Here is a 19,831-nt window from a genome sequence, read left to right as displayed (position 1 = left end):
TTACAACGAGAAAGCGAGTCATAGCAGGGGAAAAAATACGTGGTTTGGTAATAGAAAAAGTAACTGGCCCTGGTGAGAAGAAACTCGGTGGCATTTAAGTGTTTGAGTCGTAGAATCACAAAGGCATCATTTTGGAAGAGCCCTCCAAGATCATCAAGTCCAGCTGCTCCCCAGCACTGCCAGGCTCACCACCAAACCCTGTCCCCGAGTTCCACATCCCCACGGCTTTAAATCGCCCCGGGGCTGGGGACTCTGCCGCTGCCCTCTTCAGTCTGTGACCCAAACCCCCTCCTGTTCTGCGGATTACCAGTGATAATTGATTATTTACAGCTGTTAATGTACTGTTGATAGTGTCTAAATGCAGTAGGGATCTTGCCCACATTGAATTACACCCATTTTCACCAATTTGGCAGGAGCTTTCTTAATTCTAGCCTGAGCCGCAAAGCACTCGCCCCTCCAAGCCTGTGTCAGCTGCACATTAATAACTTGGATTCCAGGTTGTTAATGAGGGTGAGGCATTAGCCTTCCTCTCATCCTTCCTATAACTCCATCACATATGGCCCCACTTTCTGCAGGGCTTTCCTGGGCCCTTGGGTTGGATTCTGCTGCCTGTCCTGTTTGTGCACTTGTTACCATCATAGAATCATGGAATGGGTTGGGCTGGAAGGAGCCTTAAAGATCATCTTGTTCCAACCACCTGACATGGGCAGGGACACCTTCCATGCGCCCCATCCAACCTTGAACACGTCCAGGGATGGGGCATCCACAGCTTCTCTGGGAATGGAGAAGTTATCTGACCTTATGGTGCACAGCTTAAAGCTTTCAGCACAATGTTAGGAAGCTGGTTTTGCTCTGATACTGGTAACTTCCCAAAATGCTACTGGTGTCTGCATGGCTGTATGGCCAGAGCTTCAGACAAAATGGCATAAAAAAACCTGGACAAAACGTGCACAGTTTCCCAGCAATGTTTGGGTTTGATTTTCTAGGGGAAGAACAAATTGGGATATCAGTAGTGTTACTGTGGGTTCTTTGGAGTCAGTCAGCATATTCCTGCTCTTGAAAAGTCATTAGAGAACTGTCAAGACCACTGTATGTAACTAACCCTCAATAAATAAAATAAACCCGTTTCTGGGCTGAATCGTGCTTTTATGGAGCCTTCCACACTGTGGTTAAACCCACAGTTCCCTTTTTCAAGGCGTGCTTATCTCGCTTGTCCTCTGCCATCACTTCTGAGGTACCAATCCCGTTGGTACTCGAAATAAGCAGTTATAAAAGAAACCCACAGGGACAGCACCCAGAGGATGGGGAACAAACGGGGCCGACTCTTCACAGGAGTTTGAGATCCACAGGTAACCTCCCAGGGTGTCTGGTGTGCTTTGGGTGGGCCTTGTGCTTGCTTTGAAGACTGCAGAGGTCCTGCTTCTCAAAGTCAGTTTACACTGGGAAAAACATCTGGAGTCTGCTGCTTCTTGGTTGCTTGTGAGGTATTGGGACCCGTCAGCTTTAAGGGAGAAAATCGTTACCTTTTGGAGGCTGGTTCCTATGCTTTGGATTTCTACTGTCCTTCTAAAAGGACAAAGGGAATATCCCCTTTACCCTCTGCCTATTGCTTTCTACCTATAGAACCAAAGCATAATAGAATCAAAACTTTGATTTGTCCTGAAAACTTACTATACCCATTTTTGTGAGGAGCATAATCCTCAATAATCCTAGAAGTCTTTCTAGTGACCATCTTTACTTGCATACACTTATTTTGATTCTCTTTTCAGCATTTCTCCCATGAAACAGGGTATCACAGACTGCAATTTGTTCTTAGAGGCTGTGGTCTTAAACAGCTGCAGAAATACAGCTTCTAAAAGCTGTGCTTTCAATCTTAGTCTGGCAGCAGGAAAAAGAAAAATAGCATTTTGGGAAACAAAGCAAGAAAAAATAAGCTAAAAAGAACAGGATAATAATTTAAGACTCATCTGCATTACACTAACATTTTATATCCAGTTTCAGTTCAGTAATGTGCTGCTCAGAAAATGTAAGATCTAATACATGCAAGCTTTTAGGCAGCAAAAAAAGAAGATCTTTAGGATCTTTCTGAAAGTATGGGGAGAAGAAGAATCAGAACCCTTAACGTTTTGTGGACAAATTAAAAAATAAAAATCCACAGGTAGCAAAACCCACTTTAAATAAATGCAAGGGAGAGTCAGCTGTTGTAGTTATGGTAATGCCTGAAACCAACACACTGACATGATTCAAGTAGATGTGAATCCTAAGCACTTGCAAAACATGAGGCTTTTTGAAGATATTTTTATTAAATAATGTACTGAAGTCATTGCTTTCTTAAAAAAAAAAAAAGAGTGAGTGCTCTTAGCAGTGAAACTAATGAAGCTTCTTTCCCAAAGTTGGTTTTTATTTTCAAGGATGCGAGGATAATGAATTTTTACTTCTAACTAGAGAAAAAAGTTATTAGAGTATTTAATAGTCTCATCAGGTAAATGAAAGGATGTTTCTTGAAGCAGGAAGGAAAGCCTGATGCCAGTAATTTGTGCAGGCACAAATGTGTGCTGTAAATGAAATTTCTCCCATTGTCTGTGATTTGCTCCATTTTGGAAGAAGCAAAATGCCTGGCCAAGATGTCTTTCCATAACCCAGTGTACATAAAATCAAACCCTGGCTCCCCAGGAGTAATCCATTAGCAAACTCCCCAGTTTCAGCTGGCCTCATGCACATTTGGGCTGTCAGGAAAGCAGAGAGGCACAAAATGTGAATATAGATAATGAGGGGACTTGGACATTAAAAACAGACTCTGCTGTAGATGATGTGTCATTTTAATGAACTCAGCACTCAGACTGCATTTTGAAAAATAGTTACTGTACAGCAGAATTATTCCAACTGTGATCAGTGGGAGTGCTTCCAGTCCCTGGGTTATTCCTGCTCATTACCATTGGAAAATATTATGTTTTCCATGTGAGCAATTGCTGTTGTGCCCCAGGGAGGTGGTGAGATTGGGCCGGGAGGGTGCATTTCTCTTCTGTAAGAACATTTTGGAAAGCTGCTGTTCTGGATGCCCATATTTATATTAGGTTATACATGAATGATTACACAGAGATTTTTTTTCTCCCAGTAATTCATGAAACAATCCATAGGAAAATGCTGGGTTTAAGCATTAAAAATAGTTGTTCATTTAAATTAGAAACAAACAAAGCAGTTTCTCTTACACCCAGTAATTAAGGGTGGAGAATTAGCCTTGAGGTGAGCACTGACTGTGTCTTCAGAGAGCTTTATTGGAGCAGTAACTACAAAGTAAATCCCAGTAAGCAGCTATTTTATATGGAGTGGGAGCTAAAAATATGGTTATGTCTGTTCTTGGAGGCAATGGGACTCTCCCCAAAGCCAATATACACGAACCTGACTCACCTTCCATGGAGAAATGCTCTAATTCCGTGGATGCTCTGAACATCCCCACATGGAGGTTTGAAACCAGCAGCTTTTCAGAGAGGGCTGGCAAAGGGAGCAAGATGAAATGTGCTCGGTGGTACCTGTATTGAATTTAGCTCCCACAAGAAGCATTTTCCTGCAAGAAAAGAAGAGTCTGTCCCTGCAAGGCAGCAGTTTCCCTCCTTTGATCACGGGGTTAGATCACGATCCGTGCTTTGTGTGCTTCACCCTTCGGATTGTGTTCATTTTTAGCTCCTGTAAGATGGTCACAAGACACGTGTGCTGATGCCTGGCTGTGCCCATCCACCATCCAAAGACGATGGCCAGTGGGATGCAAGTTTTCCTGCTCCTCCTTTGGACAGCAAACACACCTCAGGGTGCAGGAGGTGAGGAGTTCCCAGCTCCAGGGCCCCTCTGTGTGTTGGGCACTGTTCTACATGTGGATAAGCACTCCCTGGCATGCTATGAGCCCAGGACCAGGGATGAGCATTGCTGTCCTGCTTCCTGGGACAGCTCTACCCTCTCCCAGACAGATTGTTCCCAGTTGGTGCCTTGTTTGCTTTGGCAGGGAAGAGCCTCGAGTCATGGAAACACAATGGGTGTTGGGGTTTTCTGAGCCTTGCTGGGGCAGTTTTCCTACTGCAATGTGTGTGCTTGAAAATTGAACTCCTGGGCATCAAAGGTTGGAATCACAGGAGAAGAGAACTGGGGGCTGATCATGGAATCCCAGAATGGTCTGGGTTGGAAGGGGCCTTACAGCCCATCCAGTTCCACCCCCTGCCATGGGCAGGGACACCTTCTACCAGTCCAGGGTGCTCAGAGCCACATCCAACCTGGCCTTGGACACTCCAAGGGGTGCTGATGTCCCTCAGCTGCCTTGGATTTGGCAGATAAGGGCGGGCAGGCTCTGAAGAACTGGAGGGGAGCAGATTGATTATTTCACTGCCCTGCTGTTTATATGCTAACATTTCCCCCAGCATGAGATCCTCCTCATTTCCATGGGAGCTCCAGGAATCCTTCTTGCCCTGTCATTTTAAATTATCATTCCCATCCTTCTGTGTTTTCTTCCATTTGCACTTAATTCCTCTCTTCATCATTTTGGTTCTGTTCTCACATGCAACCTCTTGTGGCTGTCAGCCTTTTCTTTGAAAGCCCCCCATGTTACCCTCTCCTGCAAGCTGATGTGGGGGAGAATTGTTCATGCAGTTGATCACTCCATCATCCCCATTTCTTATGTGTCTGTGTGACAATGAGGACCAAGATGAAAACTCTGAACCTAATTAATAACCCAAATGTAATATATCATAGCAATTTTCTAGTTGAAGCTGTTGTAAAAATTTCATTTTTTAAGCTAAGTTTTAATAAATTCTTATTTGATGGGGTTTTGGTTATTTAAAGACTTTTTTTTTCAAATATTAGAAACATTTTATAAGGAGCTGTTGAGAGAATGTAGTATTGAAATGAAATGATTTGCTTGTATTCCTCACTGCTTGCAAACAGGTATTGCTCGAAAGAATTCCCTGGATTGGGTATTCATGGATATTTCTGTTTTCTCCCTTCCAGTTAAGGTTTTCCCACCTGTTAACTTCACCCTCACAGTCTCTGCATTAGCACAAGTGCTGATACACTGGAAACCAAACCCTGCTCAAGAACAAAACAACTCCACCATTAGATATGATGTGAAAATCCTGAGCCCAGTGCCTGAAGAGGTAAGATAAAAAACAAATCAAGGATCCTAAGAAGGCGAAATCCCGGCTGTTCTCTTTTATCTAAGCACACACTTTGAGCACTGCAGAGATTCCCTCTCAGCTCTGCTGGGACAAGCCTTGGGAATTGCACTTTTCATCTTGAGGGGGATGATGGATCCTGGCTTTGAGTACTGGCTCCCCATTCAGCTCAGCTCGCTGAACTCGCCCCAATGTCTGGCTCAGTCTTTGCAGGTCCCTTATTTTGGCTCACATCCCCTGTGGTGTTTATTTGATATTTTTTATCTCAAGTATGACACCAGGAGGACTCACAGTGTCCGAACAGTGGCGCTTCACAACGGCTTCTCCGCATGTGTCCGGACCCTGCTCCTCCAGGAGGACCTTCAGATGGGCAGTGACTGGGTGAAGGGAAACCTCCCGCCTCTGCCAGGTGAGAAAAACCCAGGGAAGGGCTGGATTTTGTGTTCTGGAATAAAAGGAATAAAAGACTATGGAATAAAAGGGAATATCAACCATGATTGTCTATCATCCTTTGTCCACACATGTTGGAAAGTAAAAGGCCTTTCGGCTCCGGCGGGGGGAGGAAGTTGCAGTCCAAAACCAATGTGGTGGATAAGAGCAAAACTCCGTTTATTAGCAATCCAGAGGCACTTATATCGTATACCAGCTCGTTAACTCCTAAGTGGCTTAAAGCTTATCAAAGCAAATTTCTACTTCTACATAATTGGACTTACATTGGCAAGCTTCTACAGTTATGTTATGATTAAAAGAATTCAGAGTTCACCTCCCTTCTGTCCTGGTTAGCACATCTTATCAGGACAGCTGCATCGTTTCAAAACTCCCTCTTTGTTTCCCAGGCCTTTTCTCACACAAGAATTTTCTCATGGAGAGTTTTTCTCACACAGGCCTTTTGCTTGCAGGCTCTTGCTACAGTTCTTTTATTGATCCCATAATTCTATTTTCCAACACACACAAATAATTTGCTTTCCTTCATTAGTTCCATGCTTTTTTTTTTTTTTGGCAAACAGATAACAGTTCTCTTTTTCGTGACTTCACTAAGAGAAAAATTCACATATTTTCTTCGTAGAAATCATCCCCCTAACAGCAGCTGAATTCCTTTGAATTTTTCTACTTTTCAGTTACTTTCCTGGCTACATTCTGGTCTGTGGGCTAAGCATTAAAAGGTGACACGTGTAGTTCTTTAAAATAAAAATACAGCATTTTCTGCTCTACCTGCTACAAGAGGATTTAGTCCAGGCCTTTCTCTACTGCAGTGGAGCCTGGAGTACAATCTGGAGGTGCAAAATGTCAATAACACCTATAAAATTCTCTAACAATGCCTTGCTAAGGCTCAGTTAACCCTTTGTGGTGCACCTGAGCATATTGTTGCCTTGTGACACATGGCATACACGGTGTTGTGTGGCACAGCTTTGCTTACTCTGTTTGGGAATCTCCAGCCTTCCTTAACCCCCAGACCTGTGTGATAAGGGAGAGAATGGGCTGCAACAGACTCAGCTCTAATGGAATCAAAGGGTTTTAGCAGCAGGAACTTGTTAGGATTTCTGCAGGGAGGTTTCTCTCTGCTCTGTAATTCCTTACCTCTCCAGGTGCTGCAGAGACCTCTGTCACTAACTTGTCCTGTGTCACTCACATCACCCTTCCTGGCAATGTCTCTCTCCATTGCACTTGGCTCCCTGGCCAAGGGGCACCAGAAGACACCGAGTACTTTCTGTTTTACAGGTTGGTGTTTTCTCCTTTTCCAGCCAGCAGTGAATTTCTTTAAGAGCACCCTGTCTCACCAGTGTTTTAATTTAGGTATGGGGCACACACTGAGGAGTGTCACACTTACATCAAGGACAAGTGGAGCAGGAATACTGAGTGCAGATTTTCAAGTACTCAGATTAAACCTGGGGAGATTGACAACCTCATTGTCATACACATTAATGGCTCCAGCAAACGTGCTGCAATCAAGCCTTTTCAGCAGTTATTTAACCAAAATGCCATCGGTGAGTAGGAATACATTAAAAAAAAAAAAAAATCAAAAACTGTCTCGCAGGATTGTCAAAAGATTTGTGAGGAAATTCTGCTGGATTGAGTGGTTCTCAGGATGTGTTGATTTTGCATAGTCATCTTAAGGAAATTGGAAGAGATAACTGGATTGTTTTAAATAAATCTGATTTTAATCATCTATTTCAAATTATAGAATGGCAAAAATAAAAGGTAGAAAAGGAAATTAGTTATTCTGTTTGTTCGCCAAAGCATTATTCCCAGTATTAATTTTCAGTTGATTTTGTCAATATATCTTAAAACACAGTTTTTATTACCCTTTATTTTGCAGCCTTTCTTTAAAAGGAGTAAGACACGTGGTGTTCAAGCTAACCGTGTCCTGTAAAGGAAGGCATGAGAGTATGGAATGAAAGGGAATATCAGCCATGATTGTCTATCATCTTTCATCCACACAAATAATTTGCTTTCCTTCATTAGTTCCGTGCCTTTTTCTTTTTTGGCAAACAGATAACAGTTCTCTTTTTCGTGACTTCACTAAGAGAAAAATTCACATCTTTTCTTCGTAGAAATCATCCCCCTAAGAGCAGCTGAATTCCTTTGAATTTTTCTACTTTTCAATTACTTTCCTGGTTACATCTGCATTTTTTTTCCCCTGGAAATGAAGTTTTTCTAACTGTTCTATCATTAATTTAATATTTTTGTGGAAATCAATTTAATAGATTTCTTTTTCCCCCCAGTAATATAGTTTTCCAAAACTTTAAAGTGGATTTTCCAAACTGTTTTCCCATAATTATTACCAGCAATGTAGTTATTCCTCCTAAATCCTTATCTTTCCAGTCCAAAATGGGAAATAAATTCAATAATTATAGGTCCTACATGGAAACATTATCAGGTTATAAAATGCTCCAGTTTTTAGTATTTAAACCAGTCTATAAATAACTCACCAGTACAGTTTTCTTGTCGTAGAGAAAGTGAATATTCCCAGAAATATCAGCATATCCCTGGAGCAAAATGATCTCCTGGCCACGTGGGAGAAGCCAATTTCTCCTTTCCATGAGGAATGTTTTGAATATGAATTTTATCTCATCAACCTGAAGTCAGGTAACAAGCAGGTAATTGCTCCTCCAGCATCCAAGATTATCCAGCATTCCTGCCCCCTACAGCTGGAATTTGCCTTCCTCTCCTCCTCAATGTCTTTTATATCTGCAACAAGCCATCCCCAAGGAACTTGGGAAAGCAGGACAAAATTGGATTCATTCAGTTCATGCATCTGGGTGCAGAACAGTTTTTACCATCTTGAAAATCCTGCAGTAAGAATCTGGAGGAAGAATGGGAAAACGAGGCATTGTTCAGGAATTTTCCCTGGAATATTGGTGTGTTAGGGGAAGTTACAGCTATAAAAATGGAGATCTTACCTCCAAAGCAAGGTCACTCACAGTTAATAAAAACAATAGAAAGATAAACATGGCTCAAGTTTGTTCTCTGAATGGTTGAGTCTTCATTAATCTCTAACAGCACAATATTGTTTTCCTAACAGATACTGAAAATCTCCTCCAACAGCTTCCGACTGCGGATCGATGTCAGCAGCAGGTATTCCATAAGGATAAGGGCCAACCACAACCACATCTGTCGTGCCAGGGGGTTGTGGAGTGACTGGAGTGAAGTCGTTTTTGTTGGTAAGAATCCCCATTATTCCATTGCTGGGGAGCAGATGCTGCCTAGTCAGGAGCGTGTGCAGCATCCCGGAATTTTAGTGGGAAACAGGAAAATAGGGATTCGAAGGAAAAACTTGGCTCGTTAATGCCAAGGGGATTTAAATCTGTTCTATTAAAAATTTTAGAACTACTTTAAAGGAGGATTGGTTTTACACAGTGCTTTGTGAATTTGTTCCGAGATTTTTAAGTTTAAACTCAAGGCTTTAAACTCAAGGCCTTTTCTTCCATCACTTCAGCTTTTACAGGTGTTTCCCTGCCATCACTGTGATGTTCATGCTGGAAATGAGTATGAGAAACCATGCCAACCATTACTTTACTGATATTGTCTCACCCTTAAATGCTGAAGGAAAAAAGAGCAGGATTTTAGCATCTTTTTAGCATTCCCACTGCTGGGGAACAAATGCTGCCTAATCAGGAGCGTGTGCAGCATCACAGAATTTTAATAGGAAACAGGAAAATAGGGATTTGAAGGAAAAACCTGACTTGTTAATGCTGAGGGGATTTAAATCTGTCCCATTAAAAATAAAAAAAGAAAAGGAGGATTGGTTTTAGACAGTGCTTTGTGAATGTTTCCAGAGCTTGCTTTAAACTCAAGGCCTTTCCTTGCATCCCTTCAGCTTTTACAGGTGTTTCCCTGCCACCACAGTGATGTTCATGCTGGAAGTTAACAGGAGAGACCACGTCAGCCATTACTTTACTCAAATTATCTCACCCCTTAAATGCTGAGGGAAAAAAGAGCAGGATTTTAGCATCTTTGGATTTTGCCCCAACTCTGTTTTGTATTTCCTGCTTGCTGAACAAGTTGTTCTGGAAATAACAGTTCCTTTATCACAGCCCGTTATCAGCTGTTTGTTCTTAGACATCCTCCTTGCTCTTATCTTTGCAGTTTCTTAACTTCCTTGTTTGCACTTAAAAAATACTCCTTGCACTCTCCTGTTTACTACATTTCTCCCCTTGTATCAGGAATTCAGATCTTCAGTGTTTTGCCTCCTTTCTCCAACACACCCCCATGGCCTCCCCACCTGGCACACACAGCACACATGGAAAATTCATTCTGATGGCAAAAAAAAAGTTGGTCTTCCCTAAAAATTTACTTAAATCACAACAATATGCAAGGGCAGCACTTAATTCAGTTTTTTTTCATGGAAAGGAGTTTTTAGGGGCTTGTTGCAGTTCATTGGCACAATACAGGTGCCTGCCCAGGCCACTTTCTCAGCCACTTGTTCTCTCCTTCACATCAAAATAAAAGAAAATTATTGTTGAAATCAGAAATTCCATGCCATGGAAACTCTTCTTGAAGCTCTGCATTTCATTTCTTATTCTAGGTACCAAGTCTTCAACGTTTGCATGTTAATTTGTGATCTGAATACAACCACATTAAACAGCTGCTGAAATGTTTAAAAAGAATGTGTTTCGAATAATCTGCACTGAATGAATAGATTTAATTTCTTTTTTTCTTCCCTTGAAATTCAGGGAAAAATAAACTGGATAATTCCATAGCCTGGATTCTCACTCTGCTTTGTGTGTCCACGTCCTGCACATTCCTGCTTGTTGCTCTAATATGCAAAATGTAAGTATCAGCATATTCTTTTTATTACAATATAACTCAGGACCAGGTATTCAACAAGGGGGGGTAGGGAGGGCATGTCACAAGCTTCGCTTAATTCTGAGAAAAAGCTGAGTTTGCCTAAATATACAAAGCACAAATAATCAGCCTCATTATTTATCAATAATAACATTCAGCAGAACTGGTGGGGTAAGAGAGTTATTAATTTAATCTTATACAGCAAACCCATACACTGAGTAAGGTGAATTTGTTAAAATTTGTTAAAAATCTATTTGTCCTTATTTCTTCACTAATTGCCCCTGATTGGGTCAGTGGTTTCCCCAGGAGTCTTCATTTATCCCTGCTGAAAGCTGCTCAGAGCATCCCTCATGGCCAAAATATCCAGACCCCTGGTGTTTGCTTTGAGTATTTGAAATATTGAATTCATTTTTAATTATGCAGAGGCTCTGGATGCCATATAGTAAAGGCAAATGCCAAACTCCCCAAATGTGCAGTGAGGAAGCCCAGTTACCCTTTGGATTTGTGTCTGTGACAGTAAAATCAGGAGTGATGAATTAAAGAATCCATGTAATTGGAAGCTTCTCCCCTGAAATGTGCAGCAAGCAGCAATTATCAGTCCACAATAAACACAGCTCCCACTAATGGAAGTGCTAATTCCTTATTAATTTCTTTAGTGCCTCTTTATTTATTGGTCATCCCAATGCATCCTTGGCTGTTTTCCTCTCCATGCTGGGTTTCCTTTATCCGATAAAGGTCTTGTCTCCAGGAGTGTTACAAGAGGATAGCTGGTGTTAACTCTGCCTGTGTAACCTGCTCTTAGGGCAGATGAATTAGCAGAGCACTGCTCAGGAAGGAGTCCTGGTAGGAACAGGACACATGAAGTCCCCAGGGAGTTTGTTCATGTCATGTGTCACACACTTGTCCCCAGCTATGCAGCCTTGATGTATTGCTGAAAATCCCCAAACTGCTTTTACTTACATGATTCTTTTATGGATTGACCTGGAGCTGGGGATCCCCTGCTCCAGCATCATCTTCAGCTCTCTCCTCTCTCTTTGGGACAGCAGAACCAACACCAGTTAGCAGCAGTCACACTGCTCCACGTTTTCCTGTGGAGTTCTGCAAGCATCTGGATTTTAGAGTTACACCCTTGGAGATCCTGGAACAGATACAGGGGGAGAAATAAATCCAGGGAAAGAATTCTACTCAACCTGGAGATACTGTACTAATGCATTTTATGAGTTTAACCCAAATTTCAGGGAGCTTTTCCAGGTTCAGCTGCTTGCTGCTACCTTGGTTGCTTCCAGGAGTTTCTCTCCAGTATAAAATTCCCCAGCACCCAAAGGCTCATTATTTTCTCTCTTTGCCAATGTGATGAAAATTTTACCTCCCTGCTGCACTGAATTTCATGGAGCTGCTCACCTCATTCCACCCTTCCCTGCTGCTCCTTGCTCCTTCTCCTTCTCTAATCCCCAGCCTGCCCTGGGAGGACGGGGAAGTGTAAGAAGATGAAACACAGTCTTGTACCTGCCGATATTAAAAAAAGAAAAATCGAGCAGGTTCCCTAGATCACAGTTTCATTAGTACTCTCTGTTTTTACTGCTCTTGAAAATTCATGAAGTGCGCTCTGCAATTCAAGCCACGGAATCGTTTCAAATTTCATGCGATTTGCAGCCATTATAAGGAATTTCATTACAGCAAAGGGAACTATAAATTTTTCTGTGTACTTCAGGCATCAGGGATAAAGACCACCATTTGGGAGGAGTGCTGCAAGGCAAAGGAGCCCTCTGGGACTCTTTGGGCAGGCTTTTCCCTTCACTTACTTGCAGAGGCTGATGGGGTTACAGTGCTGATAAAAACCACAATTGAATGTTTTCCTGGTTTGCCCTCTGTCTTCAGGAGTGAGCAGCTTCTCTACTTCCCTAGGAATAACATTTTCTCCTGGAGGGGAGCCTGCAGGAAGATGGAGCCAGTAATTTGCTCCAATTAGCTGGTGTGAGGGCTTTCAGTGCCCTCGACACCCCAAAATCAGTGTGGCCATCCAGGTGCCCCCCTCTTGTGCACCCCTCACCAGTCCACAACTGCAGTCACCAGCCAGCTTTGGAAAAACTCCATGGGGAATCTCAGGGGAGGCACTCTGACATAGAGTTAAAACAAATACTTCCTCAATCTCATCGCAGTGCTTAGAAGAGGGAAAAGAAGAACTTGTTCTCCTGCTTGTTTCTCTTTGTTAATCTTGGGCCTTTTCATGTCACAGCCTGTGGGAAGAGTGCAAATTTCAGAAAGACACAGCACAAAAACTGGGGGCCCTGAAACGCTGATTTAAGGCACGAGGGTCCTGTGGGGTGTGTCCAAAGCCTGAAGGTCCAAGTAGTGATAATGGAAAGGGCTGTGCCTTGACCTGTGTAGAGACAGAGCTACCTGGGATGCTTTCTGTGACAAGATCTTTAATCACCTAACTCTGACTTTTCAGTAACCTCCAAAAAAGAACAGAACCATTCTGAGGGCACCACCCCACCAACACCTCCCTGCAAAGATCTGAGGGGCAAAGCAGCCCCCATGGACACAATTGTGCTTCTGCCTCATTTCTTGTGGCCATTTGTGCACCCCTCCTTAAGCGTTTCCCTTCCAGAAGTCACGTGTAACTTATACTCTTTGCTGATTCAATAAATAATTTTGATATGGCTCCATCAAAATCTTTTATTGGCAAACAGCACAACGAGGAACATGCCAATTCCAAAGGGACCAAATCTTGTTGGGTGCTTTGCACAGCAGTGGCATAAATCAGAGCTGAAATGAACTGCAGGTGGAATGGCGTGGCCTTTTGAAAAGTTTGGGGGACTTGGTGAAGCGTAGGAGCTGTGAAGACAACAGTCCAAAGCTACCCTGGTAAGGGCACAAAGGCCTGACCCTTAGGAGGAGAGCTGGGAAGAAGGGAGATGATGGAGATGATGTCAGGTGCGGCAATATCAATATTGGCACTCATCCTGCCCCACTCCTGAGTTCCAGCAGCAGCCACTTTCCTGTCCCACCCCGGCCTGGCTGGTCCTTTGCAGCCAACAGTGGCTCGACTGTGTCCAGCATTTGAACAAAAGAAATGCAAATGTTGTCCCCAAAACACCCAACACCCTGTACAATTCCCTCACAAAGCCTCATCCCATGCAGCAGTGGGGGACATCCCACAGCTCGTGTCTGTGGTGTGAGCAGTGGTGTGGCCCTTCCCTTCACCTGATAATTAGTGAAGCATCAATGTCACCTTCAAGGCAGCAGCAGCAGCTCAACCAGGAAGGTTTAGCTCCAAGCTGATAGACAGAAAATATTATTCCTCCTCACCAGGAGAATAATAACAGGATGAAGGGAGACTTGACAGAACTCAGAAAGCTTTTGCAAGAAGAATAGACCTAAGAACATAAGCACTGAACTAAGCAGACATCAGCCAGGGGGATTGTCATGAAATAAGTGGGGCAGAGGAGCAGATCTGCCCTTGGTCCTGGCTGCCCCACACCTTGGCCATGTCTCTGCTTCATCCAGAACAGGCCCTGGATCCCAGTTTTGGGCTGAACAGTCTTCACTCAGGCCAAGTTCCCATGAAAACCTGCCCCTTTGGGACATGGTGCTATCCAGGGGTGGAGACAGTGAGAGCATTTTGGCACCTGGAATGTGAGGTCTGAGCTCTGGGATGGATCACAGGCAAGGAAAAGGTCCCTCTGCAGCATCTGCTATCACAAAAATCCCAGTGCCTGTGAGCCCAGCCAGGCCAGGCCATGTCAGGCAGGGAAGGGGGGTCCCAGAGGGTGTTAGCAAGGATGAGTTATTACAGCACTAAACACAACCATTTACTGTCAGCCGTCCCCGGTGCCTTCCCCTGCCCGCTGCCGGCTCCCTTGGCACACAATTATTTGTGGCTGCTCTCTGCCACGAGGCTCTGGCAGTTTATGGCCAGCAACCAAAGCCTGAGCACCAGGCAGCTTGTCTGGGCTGTCCAAACGAGGTACATGACAGCAGAGCCCCTGGGAAGAGCATGAGCGTGAGCAGACAGATCAGGGCAATTCATTTCTGTCCCAGTGTGAAAAACGAGGTCCACTCTCCTGTGAGAGTTTAAAAAGTTTAATATAACGACAATAAGAGACACAGAAAATAAAGCAAAGAGGTAACGGCTGGGTGCCTTGGCGCTCTGCCAAGAGCACACCTGATGCTCAAGGTTAGTCCTTTTTATACCATTTTTACTGTCTGTTCTTTATTCATATTAAAACTTTTCCTGGAGCTGTTCTGCATGGCCCCGCCTTGGTCCCGCCTTTTTAGAGCATGCCTATTCTTCTGCCTTGCGGTTTTATTTCTTTTGATTCTTGGGCCTGGGCTCGCCAGGTGAGAGTTGATAGTAGGGTGGATCTCTCAATTCCGCAGTCAGTCAGGGCTGATGGCAGCTTTGGCCTCTTTGCCCCCCGGGCAGAGCGGTGAGAGCGGCTCCGGGCTCTGCTGGGACCCCGTTCTCGGGGCGGAGCAGCCTTGGGGCCCCTTTGGACAAAGCGTTGATCAGCAGCTCCTCGGGCCTCATCCTCTGTTCGCTCGGAGGTTATCTTACTTGCTCACACTTGCTAACGTTCTTGGAAAAAGAAAGAAAACTACATCCACACAGCAAAAAGCATTTCTTACATTATATAATATCTACCTTAATACTTGCGAGAAGCCAATATTACAATATATGTTTATAACACCAGACAGCCCTAAAAGCCCGGCACTGGGTGGGACCAGCTGTGGCTGCGGGGGAGAGGCTGGGGACAGCCTGAGCCAGCTCCTCCTTGTCACCCACGCGTCCCCAGGGCCCAGAGGTGTCCTGTGAGGAGCGGCCCAGCTGCCCGGCCCCAGTGGGGACCAGTATCCCTGGCTGGGACCCCCTGTGGGCCGGGCTGCTGGCGGAGCAGCAGGGGCAGGAGGTGCCGCAGGCAGAGCCGGCTGCTGCCGGGGCCCGCCATCCCTCAGGGACAGCGGCTCTCCCACATCCATCCCTCAGGGACAGCGGCTCTCCCACATCCATCCCTCAGGGACGGCGGCTCTCTCACATCCCTCAGGGACAGCGGCTCTCCCACATCCATCCCTCAGGGACGGCGGCTCTCTCACATCCATCCCTCAGGGACAGCGGCTCTCCCACATCCATCCCTCAGGGACGGCGGCTCTCTCACATCCATCCCTCAGGGACAGCGGCTCTCCCACATCCATCCCTCAGGGACAGCGGCTCTCCCACATCCATCCCTCAGGGACGGCGGCTCTCTCCCATCCCTCAGGGACGGCGGCTGTCCCACATCCCTCAGGGACGGCGGCTCTCCCACATCCATCCCTCAGGGACAGCGGCTCACTCACATCCCTCCACTGCTGTTTCTTACAGAAACCACATATGGAGCAAACTGTTCCCACCCATCCCAACGCCCAGCAACAAATTCCGAGATCCCTTCCCAGTTGACTATGAGGTAAAATAATATTTTAGTTACTTTTTTCTTTTTTTTGAAACTAGAAGAAATGCTTGTCTTTCTGTGCTGCTTTTTTCCCTGTAAGGCTGGGAGCAAATAGGGTCACAGTCATTAAATCTGGGAAAGACCTCCAAGACCATTACATCATAGTATCATATCATATCTATCGTATCCTTTAACTGGATAATGCCATGCCCACTAAACCCATGGGATTCAGCAATTCCTGAGGCTGTTTCTGCCATCCTCGCTGCCGTGGTGGGTTCTCACCTCGCTGTGTGGCCGCTTCCTTTGCCCAGGACAGGTCCCAGTCGGCTGCAGCTCTGGATGTGGCTTCGTTTGCAGATGTGGTGTCTGGGGAAGGGTTAAAAATGAACAAGAGGATTAACTGCTATTGTTGAGTGCTCTGTTCATATACACTGAATTTCAGCCACACCTGTGGCTCTGCCTTTTGCAGGGAGCTGCAGTTTCTCCACAGCCAGGCAGAGAGCTCTGCCTTGGCCGGGACTGGAGGGTGACTCCTGGAGAGCTGATTTTGTTCAGCCTAACAATTCAAAAATGTTTTGCTCCTGCTGTTAAGCTGGACTTAAACCTTTCTACGTTTGCTGTCACTTCTGATAAATACATTTACCTTACAGATGAGATAAACCCTCATTGTCTGCTCAGGGGAAGGGCTGCTCAGCAACTTGATTTTCATTTGTCCCCTTGGAACAGGGGTTTGGTTTTTGGCATATTGTTCTTACTCCATGGTCTGGTCGAGCAAACAGGCTTAAAAGATTATCATATAATGTTTGTTTTTAATTAAATGGTGTAAAATACCATGACTTGGGGCATCACAACTAAGAATATGAGAAATAGCAAATATTAACCCTGCAGCTAGAAAATGTGAGCTTGCAAAGGCAGGCTGACACCCTCAGAAGCAGCTCTGCCTTGTTTGCACTTGTCTCTTTACTTGAAGTGAGCTGGGCATGGTAGGTGACACCAGCTTCAGGTTTCTGCTGGCACCACAGCCACAAGGTTGGTGGCACTGGCAAGGAGAGGTGAGGACATGACCCAGGTCCCTGCTGAGATCACCAGGGAGAGGGAAGCTGTTTGCTGGGGACATTCAGTTCCTAAATTTGGTGTAAACAGGAGGTGAGGTGACGAAAAGCCCTGCACGGTGCTGGCCCGTGGGAACCTGCTCATCCCTGCTCTGTCACCTGCCACCCTGCAGGGCTTCCCAGCAGCTCAGCTGCTCCTTTCTTCTACAGCTCACCAGCCCTGCACACTGGTTTGTGCAGCTCTGTCAGGATGTGGCCCCAGAAATGGGTTTTGCTGCCATGTATTCAGAAAAATTCCCATGCTCATACCATGTTCCCTCACTGAAAGGGCTGCCAGGCCCTGGAAAAGGCTCCCCAGGGAAGTGGTGGAGTCACCACCCTGGAAGTGTTGAAGAATCAAGTGGATGTGGCTCTTTGTGATGGGATTTAGTGGGTGTGGTGGGGTCTGATTGAGGGTTGGACTTGGTGATCTTGGAGGTCTTTTCCAGAGTTCTGTGATTCTGTGCCCTCCAGCTCCTCCTGGGACTCTTTGTCCTTGGCTACAGAGGGGTGGCAAATGGGAGATTTGGGGGTGCAGGGCTCAGGGGACAGAGGATGAGCAGCTCTGTGAGAGCTTCAGCAGGAGGGTGAAAATCTCCTGTTGAACCCAATGCTTCTGAGCTCCTAAACCATGAAACATTTTGGGTTAAACCCTTCTAAATGCACCAGCTTGAACTCTTAACTGTCCCCCAGCCCAAGCCACCCTCCCAGCTCCCAGCTCAAAAGGGTGTTTGCTTTGCAGAGAGCACGGACCTGCACCAGCTCCACGGAGACTGAGGTGGGCAGCCTGGCTGAAGACCTCCACTGCAGCGTCCTCGATGACTCCGTGTTCTGAGATGCTCCATGTCCCCACAATGTAACCCACCAATGCTGGAGAGGGCTCTGTGTCACCTCTCCTGTGTCCCTGTTCCCACTGGGGAGGAGAACTTGCTTCCATGAGGTGCCTTGAGATGTTACCAAACAAAAAGTGCCAGCTCAAGCAGGATTTAAGTACATGGCACAAGGGCTGCGTAGAGAAAAAAAGCTTGGAAAAGAGCTAATGGATTCTTTTTGTCTGGGTGGCAGCTTAATCTTTTGGATATGTGTTTTACCTTACTCTCACAACTGGAGATGCCAACTGGGTTTGGCATGGCCTGTGGATGCAGCAAGGTGGTCTTGGGAGTGACCAAGGGGGGTCAAACACTGGGAAAAGAAGACAAAAAGTTGTGAAGCACCCAGTGCTGTCACCACCAGTGCCATCACCCCCAGTTCTGTCATCCCCAGTGCTGCACAGCAAGGCCATCATGAGAGCAGGGACACTCACCTGGCCTTTGCTGATTACACTTTGTAAAGACACTGTGAATTTCCACCTGAAAAACATCCATGGAAATGCAATTCCTGGGTCAAGGCAGGTGTGACTGTGCAGCCAGACCACCCTGTGTGGGGACTGTGCAGGGCCAGTGTCCTCTGCAATGCTCAAAGGCACTTAAATCTTGCTTTGTAAGTGAACAGCACCAATTTGGGATGGAGGGAAACACCTGGGATCAGCTGAGCTGGTCAGAGCATGGTGCTGATCACACTGAGGCTGTGGTTTGATCCCTGTAGCGACCATTGGACTCGATCCTTGTGGGTCCTGTCCAACTCAGAATATTCTGTGATTCTGTGATCTGTCTCAGGACTTTATAAACCCCCAAAACTTCTGGATTTTTTAGGCTATTTAAGACAAAAGTCAGCTTGCTCGTGCACCTGATGCACAATCAGAGCCTGACTGCTCCTGTGAGCAAAGCTAACACTGTGTCTGCTCCTGCTGTCCACTCAGGTACCACAGTTCAGTAGGAAACAGAGCTTCATCTGTGTCCTCACCCTCCTGAGTGAGGGAATCCTGTTGGGATGGGTGGGATCTCCTGCCCACGTGGCTGCTCCTCAGGGACCTCAGCACTGGGCGGGCAGGGGACACTCACAGGTGGCTCCTTTCCCATCCAAGGCTCCTTTGCAGGCTCTGACATGGCTGGCAGCATCTACAAGAGGTCAACAAGGGATTGTTTGTGCTTCCTGGCACGGGAGATTAAAGCTTAAGGGGGGGGAAGAAAGAAAAAAGAAGAGAAAAATGGCATAAACAGATAAACTTCCTCAAATGCACCAAGAAAACAAACCAGCCTGGGAACAGAGAGTTTGCAAATGGGAAGTCAATAAGGAAATGTGCCAAGGACTTCCTGCTGCTCTTAAGACTCTGAGCTGAACGAGCTGGGCTCCTCCTGGGTGTGCAACTCCAGTAGTTCTGAAAATCCAAGCCCAGTATTGCAGCCTGTTTTCCTTTGCTCTCTGTTGTTCCATCTTAAATGACCTGGGTTTGAGACCCAGTTTCTAATTTATTTCCCTGTGTTCTGTGATGCACCGAGGGAGTTCCCAAATAAACCTCAGGCTTTGCCCTCCCTGGCTGTGGCCCTTGAAGTTCTGGTCTTGCAGAATTCCTTCTAATTCCAAGAAACCTGCTGTCCATGGAGCTGGGTTAAACATGTTAACAAAGAATAAAAATAAAGATTTGATCCAGGCAATAAGTCCTTTGGAAGGTGCCTAAAGAAATGGAGTTCCCAGGTACCACAGACTAAAAATAATTATAATAAATGGGCCAGTTCTCATCTGGATGAAGTAGTGCTGCTCCATCAAAATTAATGTAGCTCATTAATAAAACGTTTGTGCCTTCAATGTCTTTCCTGCACGTGCTTTTAATGAATTTGAGGGGTCCAACTTTACCAATCTAAAATCAGGATTTCATTAGTGAAATCCTAAAAATGAGACTAGATAGAATTCGCTTATTGGAATGTACTTTATGTCATGCCTTCAAGTGGCTTGATAATTAAGATTTCTACATATAATTCCATTGCCATTA

General features: G+C 45.4%; 1 protein-coding gene across 2 annotated transcripts; it reads left to right on the top strand.

Annotated features, from left to right (window-relative positions):
* The first annotated feature begins 1,272 nt into the window (after window positions 1-1,272).
* On the top strand, window positions 1,273-19,569 carry IL5RA (interleukin 5 receptor subunit alpha). Of its 2 annotated transcripts, XM_069027831.1 has the most exons (11): window positions 1,273-1,349; window positions 3,682-3,815; window positions 4,993-5,138; window positions 5,427-5,565; window positions 6,743-6,875; window positions 6,951-7,141; window positions 8,109-8,254; window positions 8,680-8,818; window positions 10,331-10,427; window positions 15,805-15,886; window positions 17,705-19,569. In XM_069027831.1, exons 2-11 carry the CDS (start codon window positions 3,749-3,751, stop codon window positions 17,795-17,797), a joined length of 1,233 nt encoding a protein of 410 aa, XP_068883932.1. In that variant the 5' UTR covers window positions 1,273-1,349; window positions 3,682-3,748; the 3' UTR covers window positions 17,798-19,569. The 2 variants fall into 2 exon arrangements, with proteins under 2 accessions (XP_068883932.1, XP_068883933.1); XM_069027832.1 differs by lacking the exons at window positions 15,805-15,886; window positions 17,705-19,569 and adding an exon at window positions 12,895-13,055.
* Window positions 19,570-19,831: the final 262 nt, after the last annotated feature.

This window comes from Aphelocoma coerulescens, chromosome 12 (genome assembly GCF_041296385.1).
Source record: "Aphelocoma coerulescens isolate FSJ_1873_10779 chromosome 12, UR_Acoe_1.0, whole genome shotgun sequence".
In the NCBI taxonomy this organism is placed as follows: Eukaryota; Metazoa; Chordata; class Aves; order Passeriformes; family Corvidae; genus Aphelocoma; species Aphelocoma coerulescens.
This window is presented reverse-complemented; position numbering and strand designations above follow the sequence as displayed.